At 39.7% G+C, this 26,727-nt stretch overlaps 1 protein-coding gene across 8 annotated transcripts in view; it reads right to left on the bottom strand.

Moving 5' to 3' along the window:
* Nucleotides 1-26,727, bottom strand: part of STAT4 (signal transducer and activator of transcription 4) — a 151,713-nt gene that overhangs the window by 65,721 nt on the left and 59,265 nt on the right. Inside the window, exon 1 of one of the 8 annotated variants that reach the window (XM_051848345.2) lies at nt 18,429-18,452. The exons of the other annotated variants lie outside the window; for them this stretch is intronic. Coding sequence (XP_051704305.1) covers nt 18,429-18,437 — 9 coding nt within the window. The 5' untranslated portion in view covers nt 18,438-18,452. Of the gene's footprint in view, nt 1-18,428; nt 18,453-26,727 lie in introns of those variants that run through there. 8 annotated transcript variants of the gene reach the window in all.

The raw sequence follows: 26,727 nt of genomic DNA, 5'->3' as shown, positions 1-26,727 counted from the left end.
AGACCCTACTCTGAAGATCGTTGACATTAAGAAGCAACCCAGAAAGCGCCCCTGTACATTTTCCAATGAACAAAAATCCGAAATCTATTTGAACTGTGGCGGAAGTATTAATGCCATCCAATTACTGAAAGAAATGGAAAAACTGAAAGGATTGTTAATAGCTCATAAATAATGGAAAGTTAGTGCTTTAACAAGGCATAGGTCAACTGTGGGCACAAAGGTCCCAGAACCACTTGTGGAACTGTGAATTCTGAGGTTACAGATACCCAGAGCAAACGTCACAGTGGTCTTAGGACTGGTCTAAAATGCAAATCACAGTGACATGTTCATATCTGAAGTGACTTTTTCTTGCGGGGCCACTTCAGAGAAGATGCTGACTAGGTAAAATTTGTTCCTCAAATGTCAGAGCTTTTCAAGCTCACTCTGGCTTCCATGACTACCTCTGCTTCCAACATCCATTAAAATGTGTCTGTCTCATCCTCTTGGATACCTTGCTCATTGACAGCGAGTTAACCAGGTACATTCACCCCCTCACCTAGCATCTTGGACAGACACTTCTATGAAGCTGTAGATTCACATATTTTCTCAGCCCTGGTCTTGGTAATGGATCTGACTCCCTGAACCAACAGCATTTGAACAAGGCCTTTGTGGTATATCATAATTTACCTCGAATTAATGCACTGGAAGGTCTTTGGGATTTCAGGTCAGAAGTGAAGGGTTTTAAACCCAGCACTCTCATTACTAACTAGGACATTTTTAAAAAGCCACTTTAACTCTCTCACCCTTGATTTCCTCCTCTGTAAAATCTCTACCCAGCCCGACTCTCCTCAGTGGTGAGAATCAAGTGAGATGTTTTCAAGATCAAAGTGAGTTATTAAACAAAGACCAATTATCTGTTTCTCCGATTGCAGAAGTTATGAGGTCCTTTGTAGAAAGCGATGTAAGTGCAAAACCACTCAGATTCCTAACAGTCACTAAGAAAATCAACTGCAATAACAAAATCTGGAGAAAACTGGCTAAATTTCGAAACATGCCCAGTTCGTTAATTTTCTCCATGGGTATAATTCTAAATATATATGCACACTTTAAAAAATAAAATTCAGAGCATGCTGTATATAACATTATCTGTCTGCCTTTTCATTTACTTGATAGTATTTCATAATCACTGAAAATTCCTCAATAACATTTTTAATTCTGATTGGTTACTTTGGCCTTGGTCTGACTTAACAAATTCTCTACAATTGGCATTCAGATTATTTATAATTTTTTTTGCCATTAAAATGCTAAGTTATATATACTTGGTTAAATCAATCTCATTAAATTGTAGCATTTAGATTTTGTTCTTTTAAGGTTTTGCCTATTTCACATGTCAGAAAACTGAGAAAGCTGTGTTAAAGTGTTCTACTACTACTGCTTTTTAATTTAAAATTTTAGCTTTATATGTTGACTCAGTATTTCTGAATACATACAGGTACACAAATATTCGTTTGAAATAGTCCCTTATGCATTACAATTGTTTGTCCTCATTCCTGCATTTAGACTGGAATTTGACATCATCTAACAACCTTATAGCTATCATGGGCATTAACTATTACATGTCCTTAGTAACAAATAGATGTCAGCCATATCTCATTTCTATTTTATTGTTATTATAAAACAAAACACAGTTTGCATGAGCCTGATACATCTTTGCTCAATCTTTTGAATTTTTCTAATAAACTAATTTGAGGTTGCTGCTTAGAAACTTTTGTGCTTTGATTCTAGGTGACAGTTGTATTTTTAAAGGTTATTAATTTGGGAAGCAAAGAGCTCCCATTCACTGGTTTACTCCCCAGTGGTCTGCAACAACTGAGGGGTAGCGGGGACCCCAGAACTTAATCCACGTGGGTGGCAGGAGCCCAAACACTTCAGCTATCACTGGTGCCTCCCATCATCTGCACCAATTAGCAGGAAGCTAGATTTAGGAGTCAGAGCTGGGGATTAAACCCAAGGACTGCAATGTTTGATAAGGGCATTCTGACTGGCATCTTAACCCTTAGATCAGATGCCCACCCCAAGATTCTTATTTTTAACAAGAGAACCCATTTACATTCAATAGCCAGATATAATATATTTGGCTTTATTTTGTCACTTTTCCATTTTTTTTTTTTTTACCATACAGTTATACTTTTGCTTTTATCACTATTCTGGAAGGGATACACGCAGGTATAGCAATCTCTATTGAGTTTATTAAGAGGATTTTGGCACCCAGTGGTTCATGGCTTAGTTTTTACCACAATCACCAGGTGGACAGCCTCCCATTTTCCACGAAATCCTTCACTATGGACTGCTGTGCTGGTAGAACGGCCTGGGTTATGCACAATTCCCACTTGCACCGCCTCCAAGTTCACCACCTCCACATGCAGCAGTCACAGTCCACCACAGATGAGTGACACTGTCATCAACAGCTACTTTTTGTCTTGAGTAAAAGCTAAGCTTTGAAAATTGCCAACTCAAGATAGGAAATTGAGTACTCCTTCATTAGATTTCCCAAATCTGCATCTCCACGCTTTCTTCGTCAACACAGGAAAGTGTTCTTCTAGAATATATTCTCAGTTGTCATTTACATTCCATTTAGTTTGCCTTCACCAATTATCTGAGTTGGCTCTACTGTACCTGACTTCCATAAACCACTTTCATCTCACCACATTGTATGCTTCAAGTGTGACTCCCATGCCAACACAGATTTAGTTCTACTTCTGTTTCTCTTTTCCTATCATAGAATCCTTTCCTATTTTAATACCCACCTCCCGCTTTTTCTATTATTCTTCTGGATTTTTGTTTCAATCCACTTGCTCCTTTGAGATTTCTACTCCTGTGCTATAGACCTGAAATAGTTTCTATGTTATGGACTAGTTCATTTTCAGAAGGTTGCTGTTCTTCTAATACTTAAACTTTGCTTGCCAGACTCTTATTATGTAGCATTTTTCTCCCTACAATGTACCCTTAGGCAATGTTTTGTAGAGGGAAAGTGGGATTGATTTTCCTGATTTAGTTTTATTGACTTGATATTGGCACAGATTTCACACATATTCTGTCACTTAACTATACAGTTATCTTAGATTTCTTTTTTTACTTAGGTCTTAATGTTGTGTATGCTTGTGTATTTTATCTAATTGTGTTTTTTATATCCTCTTGTGTATTTTTATTTTATCCAATAGTTGGTACAGATTTTTTTATAGGTTTATTTATTTGAATGGCAGAGTTACAGAGAGAGGGAGAGACAGAGAGAGAGAGATCTTCCGTCCACAGGTTCATTTCCCAAACGGCCGCAATGGCCAGAACTTGGCCAGTCCGAAGCCAGGAGTCAGGAGCTACTTTAAGGTCTCCCACTCAGGTGCAAGGGCATAAGGACTTAGGCCATCTTCTACCGCTTTCCCAGGCCATTAGCAGAGAGCTGGATCAGAAGTGGAGGAGCAGGGACTCGAACTGGTGCCCATATGGGATGCCAGTGTCACAGGTGGTGGCTTTACCTGCTACCCTACAGTGTCAAACCCTGGGACAGATTTTCATATCTAATTATAAACCTGAAATCCTTGTTACTAATGTTAAGAGCGTGAATTATAGGCACTGTGGCTGATGAAAAAAAAGATGTCTTTATGGAAGTAAACCTCTTATCAGGGATCCTAACCCTCTTATTAGAGTTCCTAAAGCAAATTCGAAGGACCCAACTGTCTCATTCCTATGGTTGTTTCCATTTGAAGCTGAAGCATAATATGACTTTTAAAAAGTGGTGCTCACCATTTTGTTCCCCAGAAGGAATAATACATTAAATATTAAAGATATTATGCTCTTCCAATCCCATAAGAACAAAATAAAACAAACCATAAGTATTTTTCTTTTTGAAAACACTTTGTTTATTGCTTTCTTTCTCATATCTCCCTTTTAATATTATTTTAATTCTTTTGACTTTAACAAAAATCTTATTGATATTCTATGTCTTTAATGCCTGTTATTTTCTATTTTAACTTCAAGGAAATTGTTCAGACAATGGGACATCTAAAGTTTTTCCCTAACTTGTTTATATTCCTTATCACCTCAGTCTTTTTACCATTTGTAGCTTCATTTGCACATTTTTGATGATTGACCATGGTTTGAGACAATGAGTAATAGGTTGCTACTTTTGTGACAGCCTTTTTAACATAAAATGCTCAAGATGGGGCCAGCACTGTGGCTTAGCTGGTAAAGCCGTTGCCTGCAGTGCCCGCATCCTATATGGGTGCTGATTAGAGTCCCAGCTGCTCCATTTCCACTCTAGCTCCCTACTGATGCTCCTGGGAAAGCAGCTGAAGATGGCTTAAGTACTTCAGCCCATCTACCCACATGGAGACCTGGAAGAAGCTCCTGGCTCCTGGCTTCGGCCTGGCCTAGTCCTTGCTATTGCAGCCATCAAGGGAGAGAACTAGCAGATGGAAAATTCTCTCTCTCTCTCTCTCTCTCTCTGTCACTCTGCCTTTCAAATAAATAAATAAATCTTTAAAAAACACTTAAGAAATAAACATGTAATTTCTATTTTGTGAAAAAAAATGCATCTACCCATCTGTAATGTATTTAAATAGACAAAAATATATAAACAAAAGTATCAATAGTGATAAAAAATTTGGATAATGGAATTGTGGATAATTATTATTTTCTCCTCTGGGTACTTTCCAAATTTGCTATAATTAGTATGCATTACTTGTACAATTAAAAGGGAAAAGCCTACACATTTGTAACTGAACAAAGCTTTGATCAAAAGTAACTAAACCACTAAATTATTATTTTTCCATGTTTAGTTCTAACATTTGCTTTCTGGGAGAGAATGAGAATGTGCAAATTTTTGGAATTAGTAGCCATTTCTTACATCATTACCAAAAAACAAATTCAAATTCTTAGTAGGCATATGTGAATATAATTTTGCCATGCAGTTTCATACCGTGTTTTATCAACTTAGAGATTTAAGGTACCATAAAACTATAGTAGAAAATTTTGAGAATGATTCAAAGTTGTCAACTTTGTATTTTGCTAAATAAGTATAGTTCCACCACCACCATATATATATCATCATCATTTCATAAAACATAAAACATTCCTCATCAAATACCTGGATAAGATATATACTGTCAAAGACTATCCTTTAAAAGGAATAATATTGGGGGGGAGGTATATGGTCTAGCCATTAAGACTTGATTGAGACGCCCACATTCCATATATGAGTACCTGGGCTTGGTTTACCCCGTTAGCTCTTGACTCCAGCTTCCTGCTAATGTGGACCCTGAGAGGCATAGCACAAGTGGTTTGGATCCCTGTCACCCAGTGGGACACCCAAACTGAGTTCCTGGCACTTTGGAGTTAACCAACAGATGGAATGTTTTCTCTCTCTCTCAACCAATCAACTAACTACATTTTTATAAAATAATAATTTTGACTTTGTTAAAGCTGTTTTTATTTTATTTTGCAGCTAGCAGGTGAAAACTTTATTAAGGATGCACCCTGGCTGGTGTTTGAGACCCCACTGACTAAGACTTGCTTCTCTGGTGCTTGAGTAGATAGAAGTCCCAGTGGCCTACCTTATCTGGCTCCACAGAGATGGGGTAACTACTGGAACAGGGCAGGTGTTTGAGGGAAAGGTAAAATGAGCCTTGGTATTATTATCAGAAGAAGGCCTGCTATATCCAATATTTTTAAGATAAATCACAGGTTTTATTGATTCAACATATAAAATGAAGTCATGTTTAAATTCCCATATAATAAAGAATACATTGTAAGAAATAGTTCTCAAAGTCTGACATTGTTATTAACAACTGTCTGGAATCCAACCATTCATGTTCAGCTTGGCCTAGTCCTCCTGTCTTCAAACTCAGGTCCCTGCCTTTGTCTTTGCCTCACTAAAAGTTGACTCTCAGCATGGCAGCCAGAGTGATTCTTTTTCTAAGTTGCATCATGCCATTTCTGCACCCAAAACCTTCCAATGGCTTTTCATTTCACAACCAAAGCAAGTCTTCATACTGTCCTATCCAAGCTAAGGCCATGAGTGGATGATAAATCCAATATGCACCATCTATATGCTTATCTGTTCACTTTTAAAGGGAATGATCTTTACACCTGCCAACTCCTCTCTTCTGGTCAATCATGAGTACAATGGATTGTTTTAAACAATGGTATTTGCCTTTCAGATTATAAATAAAATCCTTACCCACTATAAAAGGGAGCCTTCAAAATTTAGTGTAAAATTGAATTAAAAATGTTTATTTTGGTGAAAATTTTTTTGAAATCCATGCAATTTTTTAAATGCATTTTTTCATGAATTTTAAAATAATAAATGTTTTGCTATTAAAATTATTCAAGATGTAGATAGACAGAGACAGAGATAGAGAAAGAGCATCCATCTGCTAGTTTTCTTCTTAAATGCCTGCAATGGACAGGACTGAACTGGACCAAAGTCAGGAGCTCGAAATAAAATCCAAGTCTTCCATGTGGATGGAAACCACTTGAGCCATTACCTATTGCCTCCAAGGGTCTGCACTGGCAGGAAACTGGCATCAAGAATCAGAAGCAGGAATGAGCACAGGCATTCTGATATGGGATGCAGGCATCTTAACTGTTAGAATAAATGTCTACTCCTTTATGAACTTTTTGAAAACCCCCTGATTTAAAATAAATAATATACCAGAAATAAGTAAATAAAAACCATCCTTAATTTTACCAATTAAAGATGAATATTGGTAGGCCCAGCATTGTGGTGCAATGGGTTAACTGGCATCTACATGAATGCCAGGTCCAGTCCCGTTTGCTCCAGTTCTGATCCAGGTTCCTGCTAATGTGTCTGGGCAAACAGTGGAAGATGGCCCAAGTGCTGGGCCCCTGCCTCTCACATGGGAGACCCAGATGGAGTTCCTGGCTCCTGGCTTCAGTCTGGCCTACCACCGGCTGTGGTGGCCATTTGGGGAGTAAATCAGTGGAGGGACAACTCTCCTGTCTGTCTTACCCTCTGTCTGTAACTTGGCCTTTCAAATAAATAATACATCTTTTTAAAAATATGAGTATTACATTATCATGAAGCTTTAAACAACAGAAGTTTGAGAACACACCTTAAAGCCACACATCTCTTATAATTAAAAAGATTAAGAATATTAGAGTGTCCATAATATAGCTTATTTACTGTCCTCCAAGTGGAGGGGTTGCTCACTGCACATTCTCCATTGCACTGCTGGTATATGCTAAAAGAATTTCATTTACTATGTTTTAAGTATTACAAAGGCAGCTTGCTTTTTAATCTGTGCATCTTTGGGATTTCTGAAGAAATTTTATTCTTTGATGTAAAAAAGAATTGTAAGAGTTGGAAACTCGGCACCAGTGTGTGTGTGTGTGTGTGTGTGTGTGTGTGCATCTGTGTGTGTGTATACTTCTTGGCAATAAAGCAGAATGGGCTGATAATTCAAAAAAAATTATGAGTATTAGTAATGTTTTATGTATTTCCTTTTGCCACTTAAATTTTTCTTCCTAATGTATGTATATATATACCATTATGAACCTAGGGTACAGATTTGTATTCCATAGTTTTCACTTAATATTTTTTGTGTCACTCAATAATCTTCAAAAACATGATGTTAAATAAAAGTGTGCTACTGAACTATCGGGCTGGTCCACTATCTGTGGAATCCTGACCCTGTCATGAACATTCAGGTTGCTCCTGATTTCTGTACATAGTATTTAAGTATCCTTGCTAGTAGTTAGGAACAGAAAATAAACAACCACTCACTTCTGGAGTGAGGAGTGTTGGCACCTGGCAGGGGCCTTGCGGACGGTCTAAGATTGCAGATGTATCATTGAGATTTGCTGTGAAGACTACAGGGCAAAGCGTGGGGGCTGAGGCGAGACTTTTCATTGGTTTCTCTGGTACACAGGAATTTTGGAGAGGCCCTGAAGGCCTCAACTAAATCACCAGTGATACTAGAAGTTGGAGTAAATGACATTAGAATTCCAACTCTTAATTTTTCTGTTTTACTTCCAATTTGTCTCAAGCCAAAAATAATTAGCCATCCATTAAAACACAGACGTTACAAAAGAACCCGTAGCCCTTGGGGTCTCATTTGTGCTGTTGTGCCTTTTCTGGCACATAAATCAGTTGCTACTGGGAACTTTTCCAACTTGGCAGAGCAGACGACAAATCAAAACACATGCCCAGTTCTGCTGAAGATTCATGTGTAGTGGCTGCTTAGAAAAAAAAATAATAAAATGTGTCCAATTTGAGTAGCTTTCAGGGAAAAAATGTGAATCAACAAATCATCTTAGGAAAAGCAAACATATTCCCTTCAGGGACAGTGCAAAGTGTGATAGTGTGCTCGTGCCTAGCTTTAGAACTAGGCCAGATGCTACTGTAGGAATATCACAACATGTGGAGAAACCCCAATTTTATGGGAGAGTATTCCCAGAATCTTTTAGGTGAGAAAGACACTGCAAATCAAACTGAGCAGGGACGTGGCTATTAGGACGTGGCTAGGAAGGTGAGATGCTCTGTTCTTGGTGATCAGATCATCAGTCAAGTGATACCTGGATTTCATAGGTGTGCTATTGAATTCAAGAGCATTACACATTCAATGTCACCAATAGAAACTCACAGTTGTGTGACATGAAGTATAGGTGTTTCTTACACAGTGTTCAGTGAGGTCAGCAGGATGAAAAATGGCCTTTGGTGTGATGGTTGTCATTTTATCCCTCCCTACTGTCAGACCTAGTGTATTGACCTCAATATACACAACCTAAAGCATGTATCTTGATTGAAACCCACCAGCCCATCCTCATTCTTAATAATTTTCCTGCTTGTTGAAAAACGTAAAGAAGCATGTCATCCACACTCAGTTCTAGGTATATTATTTACAATCTAACACTTTCTTGAGGGCTTCCTGGGTGCCAGGCCCCATGCCAACCTTGTTATATGAAAGATGTCACTGCGTATCCTGGATGATGGGCTCCATTTCCAGTGAGGATGAGAACAGCAAGGTGCAGGAACTTGCCAGGGGTCATGTAGCTCATAAATTAGAGCCAGGATTCTAACCCATGGGGTCTGATTTTTGAACACACATGCACTTAAACATTATGCTGGTACTTTTCAATTCTGTTTCCATCTTTTGCTTTGGATGGGGGGGGGTTTGTTTCTAGGTTCAGCAAGTGTGGCTTTGATTTTCTCAGGCCAATTGAAAGTATTCTGGATTTCTTTCAATACTTTCTTTGAAAGTATTCAGATTTCTTTGTTTTTTTTTTTTCATGCCCAGATTATTATCATACCTTCCTGATGCTGAATTATATGATTTAGGTAGGGAGTCTCAATGATAGCTCCAGTTCTTCAGCAAGTACAAAGGTACTTCAAAAAGCTCACAGCAAATGGAACTGGAAGATGCCCCTCAGATAGCAATCCCTGTTTCTCAGTGAGTGTTCTAAAAGTTGATAAAAATGCTCTATTGTGACAAAATTATGCATGGACATCAACATTTTTGACACAAAAAATAATCTTTTTTTTAAATCCCATTTCCATGAACTGTTTGAAGTACCCCTGTTATTTATTATGCAGGTAAGCCCCTTAATTTCTATAGGATGAAGGACCTGAAGCTTCCATGGAAGATTTCTTTCTCTCTTTTATTAATGCCCACATTTTACTAAAGGAGTAAGTTCCAGAATTTCTGAAAACTTTTACTGTACTCCATGAAGCACACTAAGAAAGAAAGGAAAACATTCATTGTTTAACTTATGAGTAAGAAACAGAAAAAAAGAACTTTTTAAGAAAAGAGAAGGCCGGCGCCGCGGCTCACTAGGCTAATCCTCCGCCTTGTGGCGCCTGCACACCGGGTTCTAGTCCCGTTCGGGGCGCCAGATTCTGTCCTGGTTGCCCCTCTTCCAGGCCAGCTCTCTGCTGTGGCCAGGGAGTGCAGTGGAGGATGGCCCAGGTCTTGGGCCCTGCACCCCATGGGAGACCAGGAAAAGCACCTGGCTCCTGGCTCCTGCCATTGGATCAGCACGGTGCGCCGGCCGCAGCACGCCGGCCGCGGCGGCCATTGGAGGGTGAACCAACGGCAAAGGAAGACCTTTCTCTGTCTCTCTCTCTCACTGTCCACTCTGCCTGTCAAAAAATAAAAAAAAATAAAAAAATAAAAAAGAGAAGAACTCTATAACTATAAATTTAATGAGTGGCAGTATTGTCCTTTATAATTGAGTACCTTTTAGAAAACAGATATTCTTACACACAATGAGGCTTTAAGAAACAGATTCAGAAACCGAGTTTTGGAGTGTTCAGGATAAATCAGTCAGGTATGAAATGAAGAGGTGGAGGCAGCTGGGGAGGAAGATAAGGAAGGGCCAGGTGACACAGTGCTCATGTCACTTCCACAGTTTGTGCACGCAAGCCACACAAACATAAAAGATGATCTGTTCTTAGTTAGAAAAGGAAACCTCTTGGTCAGCATCAGCAAAACGGGTGATGAATAGGTTAAAAGGAGAAAACAAGTAACCAATCCTGGGACCTTGAGTCTGTGGTCGGGCCTAACAGATTCAAACCAGCCAAAAGGTCACGGCCTAAACAAGCACTATTCACTAATGGAAAGCCCCCTCAATTTCTATAACACTGGGTGCATGCCCTTGAAAGCTTTATAGAGATTCACGAACAAAACAAGCTTTTCTTAATTGAATTTTCCACATCTGCTTAACTACCTGAAAAATAAAACTTTGTGTGACTACCCTTTTCCATTTGGCAAAAACGGAAGGTTCTTGGTTTCTATTGGAAAATTACAAATTCTTAGCTTTATTTACTTTTGTATTCATCAAATGCACTTGCTGATGATCTTAGTTGTGTCAGTGATGTGTTAGACGAGTGTTAGTGATAGACTAGCCTGTTTCTGCTACTAAGAATTGTTATAGATGCTTTTGCTGCTCTCTGGTTCTCAAAGTACCACTTGGGAGGCAGGTGGGATTATCCCATCTTACAGATGAAAAAGAAGGCAAAATGAAATTCTGCTGATGAAAATTCTTTACATTTTAAAATAAACTTGAAAAATATTATTAGGGTCTGGTGTTTAGCTGAGTGGTTAAGATGTCAGTCAAGGGGCCGGCGCTGTGGGCCACTTGGTTAATCCTCCGCCTGTGGCACCGGCATCCCATATGGGTGCAGGTTCTAGTCCCGGTTGCTCCTCTTCCAGTCCAGCTCTCTGCTGTGGCCCGGGAAGGCAGTGGAGGATGGCCCAAGTGCTTGGGCCCTGCACCCGCATGGGAGACCAGGGGGAAGCACCTGGCTCCTGGCTTCGGATCAATGTAGCACGCCAACCGTGGCGGCCATTAAGGGAGTGAACCAACGGAAGGAAGACCTTTCTCTCTGTCTCTCTCTCTCACTGTCTAACTCTACCTGTCAAAAAATAAAAAATAAAAAAAAAGATGTCAGTCAAGATGTCTATGTGGCATATCAGAGTATCTGAGGTTCAATATCCAGCTCTGGCACCAATTCCAGCTTCCTGGTAATGCACACCCTGGAAGTACAATGACAAGTTGTTGGGTTCCTTGCCATCCATGTGGGAGGCTCAGATTGAGTTCCTGGCTCCTGGCTTTGGCCCTGGCCCAGACATGGGCAATTGTAAGCATTTGAGGAGTGAACCAGAGGGAAGCTCCCTCTCTTTCTCTGCCTCTCAAATAATTAACAATAGTGATTACACCTTCTTCTTAAAGACAAGGAGGGAAAACAGAAGGGTGGTCTCCTTTGGGCATGCATTCAACAAATATCTGTCAAATATCTACAATGTGCCAGGTTCTGTGTTTTGTCTGTTCCCACTCTTATTCCATATAGTTCTCTTTCGAACGATTCAGTGACACATATACTCTGAATCACCAGTCCACAGATGGGTTAACCAAGCAGTCATGAAATGAAGTCATTTCCCTGGGGCCTTGTACCTTGTTAGAGGCTGACCCAGACCTCAGACCAGGGCCACTGCTCCTCGAGAAGTCTTTCTGTAATAGCGTAGGGAGCAGTGTGAGCATGCTAACCATTCTTCTGGGAGGTTTACGTGCACTGACTTCCTCTTGTTCCAGTGGCACTTAAAGTGCTTTCACCTTATTATTTTCCATGCCTAGCCCTCAAAAACATCGGTTTGAGGTCATTTTTTAACACAACAACGGTGTCAAATTTCAAAGCTTTTAAAGTCACACAGGAGACTTGTTGGAATTCCTTGGCAATTTCTCTGGGCTTATCAGAATTGTGGAGTAGAAGATTTACTAAATACCCCCTTTAAGGATGTGCCAACAGGCTAGAGCTAGCCCAATTGATACTTAATAGCTGTTACATTTCCCCAGGTTGGGGCCCATTCATACAGAAAGGCCACAATATGCAAATTCCCTGGTTTTCAATATGCACTGTCACCTCCCACCTAGTATCCAACCACTGCACCTTCCACCTGGTGCTGTGGCAGATGAGGGCCACACAACAGTCTCAATCCTTCCCATCCAGCTCCCTGCCGTGGCCTGGGAAAGCAGTGGAATATGGCCCAAGTCCTTGGGCCCCTGCACCCACATGGGAGACCTGGAAGAAGCTCTGGCTTTGGATCGGTGCAGCTCCATTGGAGAGTGAACCAGCAGACGGAAGACCTCTCTCTCTCTCTCTCTCTTTCTCTCTAACTCTGCCTTTCAAGTAAATAAATAAATCTTGTTTTTTAATAAACTCAAGTTTCCTACAAGGCAAAAGTCTTTAAGAAAAGGGGACTGGGATGGGTGGTGACTAGGGAACAACATTTATAAATATTGGATTCACAAATGCCAACTTCATGCCAATGCAACCCTTCACGATCATCATTATTCCTATTTTACAGGCAGGGAAATTGAGGCTCAAGGAAGTCAGACTCCAGCCTATCTTATATCCACAAGTCTCTCTAGCATACCATCTGGAGCATTGACTGTATCACTGAGGCTCTGTATTGCTGCATTTCTTTAGTTATAGCACTACACTAAATTAATTTTATATTAAATTCAGAACTTCAAATGCACAGTATTACATATAGAATGCAAAAAATGCAGATTTTATATGCATGCCCATAATCCATAAGTCTTCCAATCCATAAGTCTTTTATTTATTAATTATTTATATGTAGTTCATAAGTACAACATTTGGATCATAATAATTCTTCCTACCGTGCCTACCCTCCCATCAACTCTCCCACCTTTCTTCCTATTCCCTCTCCTGTTTAGTACAAAAAAGAAAAAGAAAGAAGAAAAAATAGACAAAAGAAAAATAAAGATGAAAAAGCTAGGAAAACTGTTCAACAGTCCAGACAAGGGCTGTTCAAAGTTATTGCTTCTCAAAGGTGATTTCTTTTTTTTCACTTCTTCCTTTCCCTTCCTTCCTCACCTTTCTTTCCTTTTGGAAACTTAATTATCTTTAAAGAACCCAAGAATGACACACCTTTTGCAAGCTCTTAGACATAACTATAACTTATGAGACATAATAATACCCTCCACTTAATACACTAAAAGGAAGTGACTTCTGAGAGCAAGGTTTACTATTATGTTTCATGATACAACTCTTTGGGGTCAGAGGTCCTATATGGGAAGCTAGTGCACAGTGACTCTTGTTTATGTAGCAATTCACACTCGAATGTATGACGTCAGCGATCACCCAAGGCTCCTGATGTGAGCTGCCTCAGCTATGGAAGCCTTTTTGGATTCACTAGCTCGACAAGTCCATAAGCAAAGTGGAAGTTCTCTCCTCCCTTCAGAGAAAAGTACATCCTCCTTTGGTGGCTGCTTCTTTCCACTGGGGTCTCACCTACAGAAGTACATAAGTCTTTCTTTAAAGCGTTCTTTCATGATACAAATATATGGAAGGTGGGAGGATTTATTTTTTGCTACTTAAAATTATATTGTCAAGAAAAGATGATGAATTTGACTATATAACTGAGGCTCTGTATTGCTGCATTTCTTTAGTTATAGCACTACACTAAATTAATTTTATATTAAATTCAGAACTTCAAATGCACAGTATTATATATAGAATACAAAAATGCAGATTTTATATGCATGCCCACAAGAGTCAGATTTCAAAGTTAGTTTATGATCTTGAGAGACAGGAATAATATTTTATCTGGGGGATACTTTTTAAAGAAAAATTTTAAAAAATGTTTACTTGAAAGGCAAAGAGACTGAGACAGACAGACAGACAAATGGATACAGAGAGCTCCCATAGTCTGGCTCACTCTCCAGATCCCTACTACGGCCAGGACTGGGCCGGGCCAAAGGCAGGAGCTAGGACTGCAATCCAGGTCTCCCACATACTGCCATCACTGCCTCCAAGGGTTTGCATTAGCACAAAGCTGGAGTCAGGAGCAGGAATCAGGACTCAAATCTAGACATTCTGCTGTGGGACATGGGTGACTTAACCACTAGGCCAAACACCTGCTCCTGGGGACAATTTCTTATCATTTCTCTCCTCTCTCTTATCTTAATTCCCTATCCCCTTATTTTTCAATACAAACATTTATTCAGAGAGAGAGATGCATGGCATGTATTAAAATAAATGTAAACTAAGGTTCAGAATACTACCCAGTTTAAGAATCTCATTCCTTTTTTATTTCTAGAATTTTCAGAACACTACTGAGCAATACAAAGAAGTGAACTGCTAACACAGGCAGACAAATGGATGAATCTCAGAAGGAGTCTGCTGAGTGAAAGATACCAGTTGAAAAGGAGTGAGTGCTGTGTGGCTCTGTTTAGATTATACTCTAGAAAATGCAAACTAACCTCCAGTGACCAAAAGTAGATCCATGGTTACCCGTACATGAGGGAGATTACCAAGGGACGGAGGGAAACTTTTAAGGGTGAAGGGTATATTCATGATCTTGATTGTGTTAATAATTTCATGGGCATATACTTAGGACAAAAACTCATCAAATTGTATACTTTCAGTACACTAATTATTATGCCTCAATAAAATTGTAAAAAGTATCACAAACTATCTTTCTTTAGAGAAATACCAAGATAAAATTTGGGTTAACTACCTACAGGTGTACAATACCTCAAACACGGTTCCAGATTCATAGAAAGAAATTGTATCCTGATTCTATCACCTCCTGGCTATGTGACCTTAGGCAGCTGTGTGACCTTTCTAAGCCTCAGTTCCCTCATCTTTTTTTTTTTTTTAAAGATTTATTTATTTATTTGAAAGACAGAGTTTACGGGGGGAGGGTCAGAGAAAGAGAGAGTTCTTCCTCCCCTGGTTCACTCCCCAAATGGGTACAATAACCAGGACTGGCCCAGGCTGAAGCCAGCAGCCAGGAGCTCCTTCTGGGTCTCTCACATGGGTGCAGGGGCCCAAACACTTGAGCCATCTTCCATTGCTTTCCCAAGCACATTAGTAGGGAGCTGGGTTGGAAGTGGAGTATCTGGGACTCAAACTGGTGTCCATATGGGATGCCAGCATCTTAGGCGGCAGCTTAACCTGCTATGCCATAGTGCCAAGCCCAATTCCTTCATCTTTACAATGAGGAAAATAATAGCAGGTTCCTGCCAGGGTTGTTGTGAGGATTACAAGAGGTAATGAAAGTAGTTAGCACAATATATTGAGACCATAGTAATGTAAGATGTGTGCATGCATATGTATGAATACAAACAGCTATATGTATATATGTGTGCACATGTGTTTTTCACTTAAACAGGTATAAAGTGGCATAACCTGTATAGTATAGGATAACGGTGAAACACAAGCAGCCATGAGTCAGTCTATTACAACATGAAGCTTTTGTGCTTATGCTTCTCACTCTCCCAAGAATCATCTGATTTTGGACAACTATGTGAGGTATTGTTATTATTCCCATTCTGCAGCTAAGAAAACAGAAGCCTTGGGAGGACAAGGTCAGCCAGCTGTGAGTGGCAGATCTGGAAGACAGCCCAGACATTGTCTGCAAGTCTAGGGCTCTTTGGACTAAACATAGGAAGAAAATTCAAGGTAATTTCTCAAAAGTAATGATTATTCTATGACTAAGAATTAAAGACACAGTGTCTAATCCTATTATACAGCAAATATTTTTAAAAAGAATCTTTCAGGGCCAGCGTTGAGGTGTAGCTTGTGGTGCAGCCACTGTCTATGATGCTGGCATGCCATATGGGCACAAATTTGAGTCCCAGTTGCGCCACTTCCAATTCAGCTCCCTGCTAATGCACCTGGGAAAGCAGTGGGAGATGGCTCAAGACCTTGAGCCCTTGTACCCACACAAGAGACCCAGATAAAGCTTCTGGCTCCTGGCTTCAGCCTGGTCCAGCCCTGGCTGTTGCAGCCATTTGGGGAATGAACTGACAGATTAGAAGATTCTCTCTCTCGCTCTCTCTCCCTCTCTCCCTTTCTCTCTCTCTTCCTCTCTCTCCCTCTCCCTCTCCCTCTCTCCTTCTCTCCCTCTCTGTCTGTAACTCTTTCAAATAAATAAAATAAATCTTAAAAAAAAAGAATCTTCCAGCTTGCATGCCACTGCTGGTTACTATGCGCCCTCCTGCACAAAGGCATTCCTATCACTCTTGTGTACTCTTGTCCATCTTTCATTACTCACAGGTGTGGGCTAAGTGCACCCCAAAACTGCCTGATCCAAGCTCCCTGAATCTCCCATTGCTTTCTTGCCTCTGCCTCTCTGCATACATGACATTGTCCACCTGTAACACCTAGTCACACTTTGTGGGACAATCCATATCCATATCCACTTATGCATGTATGCTTATGCATATACACTTACAGCTAGGGCTGGCAGACATTACCAGTGCCATTCATTCATTCAATCATCCATCATTATTTCTACAAGCTTGCACTGACTAACAATTATTGCCAGGCACTGATCTGGGTGCTGAGAAAACTCACACTAAACAAGCATACTTCCTCTATCTTTCCCTTCTTTGAATCTGAGTTTCTCTCTCTCTTTTTTTCCCCAATGAAACCTTTTATTTAAGGAATACAAACTTCATGCATTTCATAAGTACAACTTTAGGAATATAGTGATTCTTCCCACCATACCCACCCTCCCATCCACCCTCCCACCCCTCCTTCACCCCCCTTTCACATTCCCAGCCCTGTCCTGAAGCGCTGGCATCCCATATGGGCACTGGTTCGAGACTCAGCTGCTCCACTTCTGATCAAGCTCTCTGCTATGGCCTGGGAAAGCAGCAGAAGATGGCCCCAGTCCTTGGGCCCCTGCACCTGCATGGGAGACCTGGAAGAAGCTCCTGGCTCCTGGTTCCGGATTGGCGCAGCCCCGACCATTGTGGCCAACTGGGGAGTGACCAGCAGATGGAAGACCTCTCTCTCTCTCTCTCTCTCTCTCTCTCTCTCTCTCTCTCTCCCTCTCCTTTCTTTGTGTAACTCTGACTTTCAAATAAATACATCTTTAAAATAAATAAATAAACAATGCTCAGAAAGTTACATGAAGTAGTCAAACTTGAGAAAGATTGAATTGCTTCTGGAGACTTCTGGCCTGACAGAGAGATTTAAGAAGACAACAGCCATCATTAGGTCCAGATTTTGTTGTTCTCATTGTCATGTGAAAGAGGGATTAAGGAGGTGCTCCAAATTGGAGTTCCAGGACAAGGGTCAGGGAAATAGTGTAGAGGAAGGAAAATCATAGGAAGTACATTGAAGTATCTGGAAACTTATTTTAAAAGAACCTGTTCAATAGAGGAAGTTCTCTCAAGAACAGCAGAGAAAATTACATCGATGCTATGGGCTTTTAAAATAGAGAAAGTGATTTGTGTGGAGAAAATGTTTTCAAACAAATCGTTTTTGATTTGCCTCTCCCTTCTGCTCAGCCATCACAGACAGGAGGTTCATTTAGAGTTGATAGCTGATCACATCTGATGTGTAAAATACTTTCTTTCTGAAGAAAGCTGTGGTCTGCACAAAAGGGTGCTACACAGGAAGCTGCTGTTACAATTTAGTCTGGGCCACCACTGTTTTACAACCTAGGTAGCATTTTAGGCTTTGTTTATTTCATCAAGTTGTGATGGAAACTGGAGTAACTATCAACAGAAGTCAAGAAAAAACATAAGCTTTAAACATTGTTGAGTCAATGCAAAAAATGCTAACATCATCTTTAAAGTTGTTTTAGACATAAAATGTACAGACTGAAGTCTTACCAAAGTCATGATAATGAGACCATATGTCAACAAAATATTCCTTTCCCGATAAACAAGATTTGCTCACTCATTATTGCAATCATACTGATTGTTTCTAAGGCTCCTTCCATGATCAGAACTGCTGTTTTTCTAAGATACTTATGTATAGAGTATAATAAACAGATAATGCGGTACATTCTGTATAAAATATAGAATCATGGTGAAAGCAAAAAGAGAAATGCTATATCAAAAAAGCAGCATTTAGTACAGTTTCTCTCTTACTGTTTCATTCTCACCTCCTCCATAAGTATAACAGGAAGTCACAACTTTCAGTTGCATAATTCGTGTTTTCCATTCTCTGCATATTTTTCAGCTGAGCATTGAGTAGAAATAAGAAATCAGTCCTAGTTCAAGCACCACCACAGCACATCTTATCAAAGTGATGTCATTTTCATCTGTAATCAAAGCACTGGGTTCTCCCACCAAATATTTCACTTGTCATACTGTCCCTGTTGTGTGCATTGTGCTCCTTACTTGTGACAGAGGTCAGGTTTCCTTTGGAGTGGGAAAACAGCAAATATGAAAAGGGAAGAGGAAGGAGTTCTACTCCCAATTCAGCTGAGCAGCCAGGTAGCAGTTCGTGGGGGCCGTGAGAAGGTACATCCCCACCACCACTGGCGCAACTTCACATACTTCTGTTCACGCGCTATCATTACCATCATTATTATTTTTGTTTCCTGACTTGATGCACTGATGCTCAGAGGACCTTCGAAAAGCTCATGGGACATGCACGGTACTTTTAGTTCTATTGCCACAAACCTTTTGAAGTAACTTCATATATTGATTTGTGTGACTAAAAATGGTAACTTCATTTTCCCCCTCTGTTTTTGTTAATTTTTTTATAAGCCTGGAAATGTATTATTTTTGTCAATGGAAAAATATCAACTGCCTTTTAGCTTCACCAACATTTAAGGAGTATTTGCTACATGCTAGACTAGGGATTGGGGATCCAAATTTGAAGGATATATAATTCCATTTCCAGGTCAGTTCACTGAAAATCAGTTCACCGAGAGCCCATTAATCAAAATGATTCCAGGCTGTTTGTTCTCCAAAACTCACAAGCCATAGAAAACATAGCAGGGAAGCAGCCATGAGACATCTGTTTTATTCATGGTATGAACAAACTATTGTTCACAGCTCCAAGAAGAAAATAATTCTTTCTTGGAGGTGGGAATGAATTAAATAAGAAAGTGTGATTTGATATAGGATCTGAAAAGCAGTTGGATTAAATCTGTGCTGTGTCCTTTAGTTTTTCTTCATGATTTTGGGCCAGGTGACAGAAAGGGTTTTTTTGTTTGTTTGTTTTGTTTTGTTTTTGTTTGTTTCTTTGTTTTTTGTTTTTGTTTTTGTTTTAGGCCCGTTTGAACTCCAGACTTCATTCCAAAATAAGAATAGGAAGATCTTCTCTTTACTTATAGGAACTCTTAAATTCTTGCCTAACAGCCTTTTCGCCCATCTAGGACTCCATGAAGCAAAAACGATTCCATTCATACAGCTTCTGGCCTGTCGGAAAAGGCATTGCCCACCTATGCATATAAAATCCTGCAGCTGGGTGGGATGACAAGTTCTAACCTCATGAGTGCCCTGTAGCAGCCTCTGGAGCTGCCTGTTTTCTCCACTGGGATCTCCCTTTTTCTAAGCAGCACCTTCCCAGCTGATGGTCATGCCTTGCCTCTGACGTCAGGTTCACAGACAATGCCAAACCATGTGTCCCAAGAAACTCAATGTGTGTCCAACTCAATGTGTGTCAGCTGAAAAAATCCAGTGCTCATAGGTAGAGAGGAGATAAAAGGGAACTGAGGGAGTTGCTAGCCCGTGTGATGTCTCAGTCGGATTAAACAAAGCAACCTAGGCTTTACAGATCTAGAAAAAGAAAACAATCCTAAAATTCATTTGGAAACACAAAATACCCCAAATAGCCAAAACAATATTAAACAATAAAAACAAAGCCAGAGGCATCACAATACCAGATTTCAAGACATACTAAAAGGCCTGTTATAATCAAAACATCCTGGTACTGGCATGAACATAGACCAATGGAACAGAATAGAATCCCCAGAAATTAATCTACATATCTACAAGCAGCTAATCTTTGATAAATGAGCTAAATTCACTTTCTGGAGAAAGGACAATTTCTTCAACTGGTGCTGGGAAAATTGGATCTCTGCATGCAAAAGTATGAAACAAGACCCCTACATTATACCCTCTACAAAAATTAACTCACAATGGATCAAAGATCTTAATCTAAGACCTGAAGCCATCAAATGAGGGTAACATAGGGGAAATGCTGACAAGACATTGACATAGATAAAGACTTCTTGGATAAGACCCCAGAAGCACAGGCAACAATCAAGCTAAGAAGCTTCTGTATACCCAAGGAAACAATCAACAAAGTGAATCAGCAACTGACAGAATGGGAGAAAATACTTGTGAATTATGCATCTGAGAAAGTATAAAGGATTAATTCCAGAACATATAAGGAACTCAAGAAACTCAACAACAACAAAACAAATAATCCAGTTAAGAAATGGGCAAAGGACATGAACAGGCCTTTTTCAAAGGATGTTATATAAATGGCCAACAGATGTATGAAAAGCTGCTCAGGATCACCAAGCCATCATGGAATGCAAATAAAAACCACCATGAAGTTTCACCTCATCCCAGTTAGAATGACTATCATCCAAAGATCCCAAAATAACAAATGCTGGTAAGGATATGGGTAGAAAAATTACCCTAATACACTGCTGGTAGGAATATCAACTTATGCTACCATTATGGAAGATGGTACAGAGATTCTTCAGAAAACTAAAAATAGATCTACCATATGACCCAGCTATCCCATTCCTTGGAATACACACAAAGAAAAGGAAAGCAGCATGTGAAAGGGTTACCTGAACTCCCATGTTTATAGCAGTTCAATTCATAATAGCTAAGATATAGACCAACCTAGATATCCGTCACTATTGCTAAGCCATAAGAAAGAATGAAATCCTGGCACTTGAAACAAAATATATGCAACTGGAGATCATTATGCTAAGTGAAATAAGCCAGATCTGGCTGAAAAGCCCATGAGAGTATTTCAGGCATGGAAAGCCAAGACACTCTGGCAAAAAGATATCTGTGAGTGAGATCCCAGTGGAAAGAACAGGTCTTCAAAGAAGGAGGTACCTTTCTCTGAAGGGAGGAGAGAACCTCCACTTTGACTATGACCTTGTCTAAACAAGATAAGAGTCGGAGAACTCAAGGGGCTTCCATAGCCTTGGAAACTCATGACTGGTGCATAGGGAGATTACTGATGCCATAAACAGGAGTGTCAATTTGTAAAGTCAACAACAGGAGTCACGGTGCACTTACTCCTCATGTAGGATCTCTGTCCTTAATGTGCTGTACATTGAGGCTTAATGCTATAACGAGTACTCAAACAATATATTTCACTTTGTGTTTCTATGGGGGTGCAAACGGTTGAAATCTTTACTTAATGTATACTAAACTGATCTTCTGTAAAAAAAAAAAAAATTATCAATTCCCAACTTGACTCTCACTGGGATTAAACATGACAATAGGTCTGATCTGATTTCATCATCATTAAAAAAAATCATCTATTATTTTTCACTTTATGTTTCTGTGTGGGAGCAAACTGTTGAAATCCTTACTTAATGTATACTAAGCTGATCTTCTGTATATTAAGATAATCGAAAATGAATCTTGATGTGAATGGAAGGGGAGAAGGAGTGGGAAAGGGGAGGGTTGTGGGTGGGAGGGACGGTATGGGGGGGAAGCCATTGTAATCCATAAGTCGTACTTTGGAAATTTATATTCATTAAATAAAAGATAAAAAAAAGAAATAAGCCAGATCCAAAAATAAAAATATGTTTTCTCTTATTTTTGGTAGTTTAATGTATAACTATAGTTTTAATGATCTGATTATTTTTTAACTTACTGTATATGAGTGAAATGGACATCTTTTCATTTGATTATTGTTTATAGCCCTTTCTTACATTCCTACTGAACTATGGTCTTTTTTACTTGTTCAGTCTCTTTGTAATGGAGCATTAAGCCTTTGACTCTAAAGTAAATTAAAAATTTGTAATTTCAAAAAGAAAGAGAAAGAAAGAAAGAGGGAGAGAGGGAAAGAGAGATGGGGGGAGGGAGAAAGGGAAGTATCTTAGAACTGTATCCATGAACGACAGCAAATCTGTTCTCTTTTGTATTAATATCACATTAATGTGAGAATTATGTTGTGGTAATTGCTGTGATCCTGAGAATCTAATGTATTAATAAATTCCTTTAAAAAATCTAGTCAGTCTTGTACTGGGACACACACCTTCCCAAAAGGGGTGTGGGCTAGACTTCATCAGCCACCTGCTCCTCATCCTTGTTCATTTGTGCAAGACAAAACCTGTCAATTATGTTTCAATGCCTTGCACAGCTCTACTGTTTTGAACATCTGTCTTGTTTTTTAAAAAATATTTATTTATGTTATTTATGTAAAAGGCCAGAGAGAGAGAGAGAGAGAGAGAGAAAGAGAGAGAGATCTTATCTTCTGGTTCACTCTACAAATTTAGTCTGGGTATGGGTCAGGCCAAGGAGCCAGGCATTCAAACCAGGTCTACCACATGAGTGTCAGGGACTCAATTAACTGAGTCATCATCTGTTGCTTCCCAAGGTGTACATCAGCAGGAAGGTGGAACTGAAAGCAGAACCCAGGCACTCATATGAGATGCAGGCATCCCAAGCTATGTCTTAATGGCACTCCAAACATCTGCCTTTGCTTTGATTTTGACGTTATCTTATTCAGTCCTCCAAAGGCTTCTAGGCCATTTCTATTGTGTTTCATTTAGGTCCCTATTGACCCCGGGCACAGCTGGACAGAATGCTGCTCCCGTTGGAGCAATACTGCAATAGCTCACAGTTCCACATTTGCAATGAGGATGTTAAGTTGAATTTAAGGTCTTAGGAGTCCAGGCTACTGAGGATCACAGTCCACAGAAATACTGACTGCCTACCAATGCAGAGACAAATGAAGAAGTCCCTGAGAAAATGTGTATCTTCTTATAAAAGCTATGCCAGGATTACATTCATCAACACATCAATTTTAAATGTACTCCGATTCATTAATTTGGTCCCTTCTTGACTATCAAGCAGGGCTATTCTAAAATGTCAGATAAGATTGTACCTACTATATAGCACTGCTTACTTCAATCAGAAATAAGGGATGAGTCAAATGAAGCATTTGGTTGAAATGAACTTCATAATTGTGGAAAAAAATTTGAAAATACTGTTGGGTTTTCATAAAAAAACAACTGCATTTGCTTGGAAAGTACTCTACTTGTGATATGAAATGTGTCAGTAGGGCCATGAGTGGTAGACCCATCCATTGTTTCCATTTCCAGTCTTAAGTAAGCAGTACAAATATGCTTTGTCCACTGGTGCTGACAAGAGGAAAATGGCTTGATAATGCAATACCTTTAGACCCATGATCTGCTACCACCATGTCTAAGGATCATTTTGCTTACTGCATTCCCACCCATGCATGGACACATGTCCTCATTAGCTTGTCTTATGGCTGCTAAATTACTGTGCAAACTGAAGTTTAGATAAAGAAGAATAGGCTTAGCTGTAATAAAAAAATAGCCTCTGAAAAGTAAAGAAATGTTATTTCAGGTTAGAAAGAAATACAGTTGAGTGGCCTAGAATATAACCTTCTAATTTTTTTTTGTTCTGGTATCGTCTATTGGATCTCCAGATGTTTTGTGTTTTATTTTCTCAATGAAATATTTTTTTAACTTTTATTTAATGAATGTAAATTTTCAAAGTACAGCTTTTGGATTACAATGGCTTTTCCCCCCCATAACTTCCCTCCCACCCGCAACCCTCCCCTCTCCCACTCCTTCTCCCCTTCCCTTCACATCAAGATTAATTTTCAATTCTTTTTGTATACAGATCAATTTAGCATATATTAAGTAAAGCTTTCAACAGTTTGCACCCACATAGAAACACAAAGTGAAAAATACTGTTTGAGTACTAGCTATAGCACTAACTCTCAGTGTACAGCACACTAAGGACAAAGATCCTACATGAGGAGTAAGTGCACAGTGACTCCTGTTGTTGACTTAACAATTTGACACTCTTGTTTATGGCGTCAGTAATCTCCCTAGGCTCCTGTCATGAGTTGCCAAGGCTATGGAGGCCTTTTGAGTTCGCCAACTCTGATCATATTTAGACAAGGTCATAGTCAAAGTGGAAGTTCTCTCCTCCCTTCAGAGAAAGGTACCTCCTTCTTTGATCACCCGTTCTTTCTACTGGGATCCCACTTGCAGAGATCTTTCATTTAGGTCATTTTTTTTCCCAGAGTGTCTTGGCTTTCCATGGCTGAAATACTCTCATGGGCTTTTTAGCCATAACTGAAAGCCTTAAGGGCTGATTCTGAGGCCAGAGTGCTGTTTAGGGCATTTGTCATTCTGTGAGTCTGCTGTGTATCCTGCTTCCCATGTTGGGTCTTTCTCTCCTTTTTAGTTCTGTCAATTATTATTAGCAGCTGCTGGTCTTATTTATGTGTTCCCTTTGACACTCAGTCCTATTTTTATGATCAATTATGTATGTAAACTGATCACTTTAACTAGTAAGATGGCATTGGTACATGCCATCTTAATGGGATTTGGCCAGCTGCTCCACTTCTGATCAAGCTCTCTGCTTTGGCCTGGGAAAGCAGTAGAAGATGGCCCAAGTCTATGGACCCCTGCATCCACATGGGACGACCCGGAGGAAGCTCCTGGCTCTTGGCTTCAGATCAGCACAGCTCTGGCCATTGCAGTCATCTGGGGAGTGAATGGAAGACCTCTCTCTTTCTTCCTCTCTCTCTGCTTCTCTGTAACTCTGACTTTCAAATAAAATAAATATATCTTTTAAAAAATTAATTTACTCAAACTTCTCAGAAATGACAGAGGCTGGTGGTAGACAGTAAATAAATCTTTGAAAATCTATCACTTCCACTAGAAAAACAATCAAAACATTCCACTTTAAAAAATAATGAAACAAATAAGGAATCTACAGGTGATTGCTTTGTGTTTCTTTAAGCAATGAGTCTCAACCTTGGTTATACCTGAGGAAGTTTAAAAGAAAAAGAAAAAAAACCCAACCCCGGTTGAAACAGACTCTGAAGTAGGGCTGAGCCTGGTGAAGGCTGAATGTGTCTCCAGGGATTCTAAAGAGCAATTTTGAGAACACTGATTGAGGAGCCCTCTTTCCCATACTTACCTCATTATAAGAATCACCTGAGCTTCTGAGTCCATGCTCTTGATATCATAGATTGTTATTAAGGGTGTTTAATCTCTTCCAGTTAGGAAGATATCAAGTGGTCTCTTGTAACAGCAGAGAAATGCTCTTTTCCAATTCTTTAAGGCTGTTCTAAAAGTTGCCATTGTTTTTAATTTAGTGCCAACACAAATGTAATTTATTGCAGGAGTATTTTCCAGTCTATCCTCAGATATTTCTTCTTGTCCTGAAATAATACTTCTACACTTTCATTAGACTATATCTTTATTACTGTAAGTCAATTCCCATCTATCTAAAGTAATTGCAGCATGTGATTAAGTGTCAGGGTGAGTTGTTTGGACACTGAGGGCTGTGGGAGTGCAGAGGAAGGAGAAATCGATGTGGATTTTAATGACACGCAGAGCAGGATGTGGGCTAGAACTTGATGGATGGTGGGAGGAGAGGGGAACTGCATCCTGGGCAGACAGCATGGCAAGAACTGAGCGGGGAGTCTATCCTAGGAATACCAAATACCCACACCCCAACTCCAGCATGCTCATATTCTTCTAATGCTCTTGCCTTGGATGCATCTCTGCTTTGCAAGCTCTCAGAATTCTACCTCGCCAATCCACATTCCCAAACCCCACCTTCCAGCTGCTGAATCAGAATTGGGAGTGGGGACCGGAAATACACATTTTTAACAAGTTCTCCATATGATCTTTGCAATTGAAAACCAAATGAGGAGGGTTACTCTGTAATGTACAGTTTAAGAGGAAGACAAATGGGGCAGAATGCATCCCCAAAGAGAACCAAATCCAACAAACTAGCCCTTCTGTTGAAATAAATCAGATAATACCATATTTCATTTATCAAACTGGCAAAGATTAAAACACTATAGCACTCATGCCGATGATGGAGTGAGCTTTTACACACTGCTGGTGGGAGTGTGAATTGGTACATCACTAGAGGACAACTTGGCAATTCTTATCAGAAGTCTTAACATTTTTCACAACCTTTGACACAGTAATTCCACTTTTAGAAATTTATCCTAAGGCTGTGGTCTCAATGTCGACAGTTTATCAGAATCACTGGTGAAGCTTTTATGAACTACAGATTTCTGGGCCTCACTCCCTGGAAATTATGGGAGTGAGGTCTGTGAGTCTGGTTTTTAAAAATACCAATGTTATTTGGTTTTAGTATTTAAAAGTTCAAGTAAAAGGATGCAGGCTTAGTGGGCCATTTCTAGGCCAAGGAGTTGCAGATGTGGCTTTGACTCTGTGC

This window comes from Oryctolagus cuniculus, chromosome 3, assembly GCF_964237555.1.
Source record: "Oryctolagus cuniculus chromosome 3, mOryCun1.1, whole genome shotgun sequence".
NCBI classification, from domain to species: Eukaryota; Metazoa; Chordata; class Mammalia; order Lagomorpha; family Leporidae; genus Oryctolagus; species Oryctolagus cuniculus.
The sequence above is the reverse complement of the archived record's forward strand: the minus strand, read 5'-3'. Positions and strand labels throughout refer to the sequence as shown.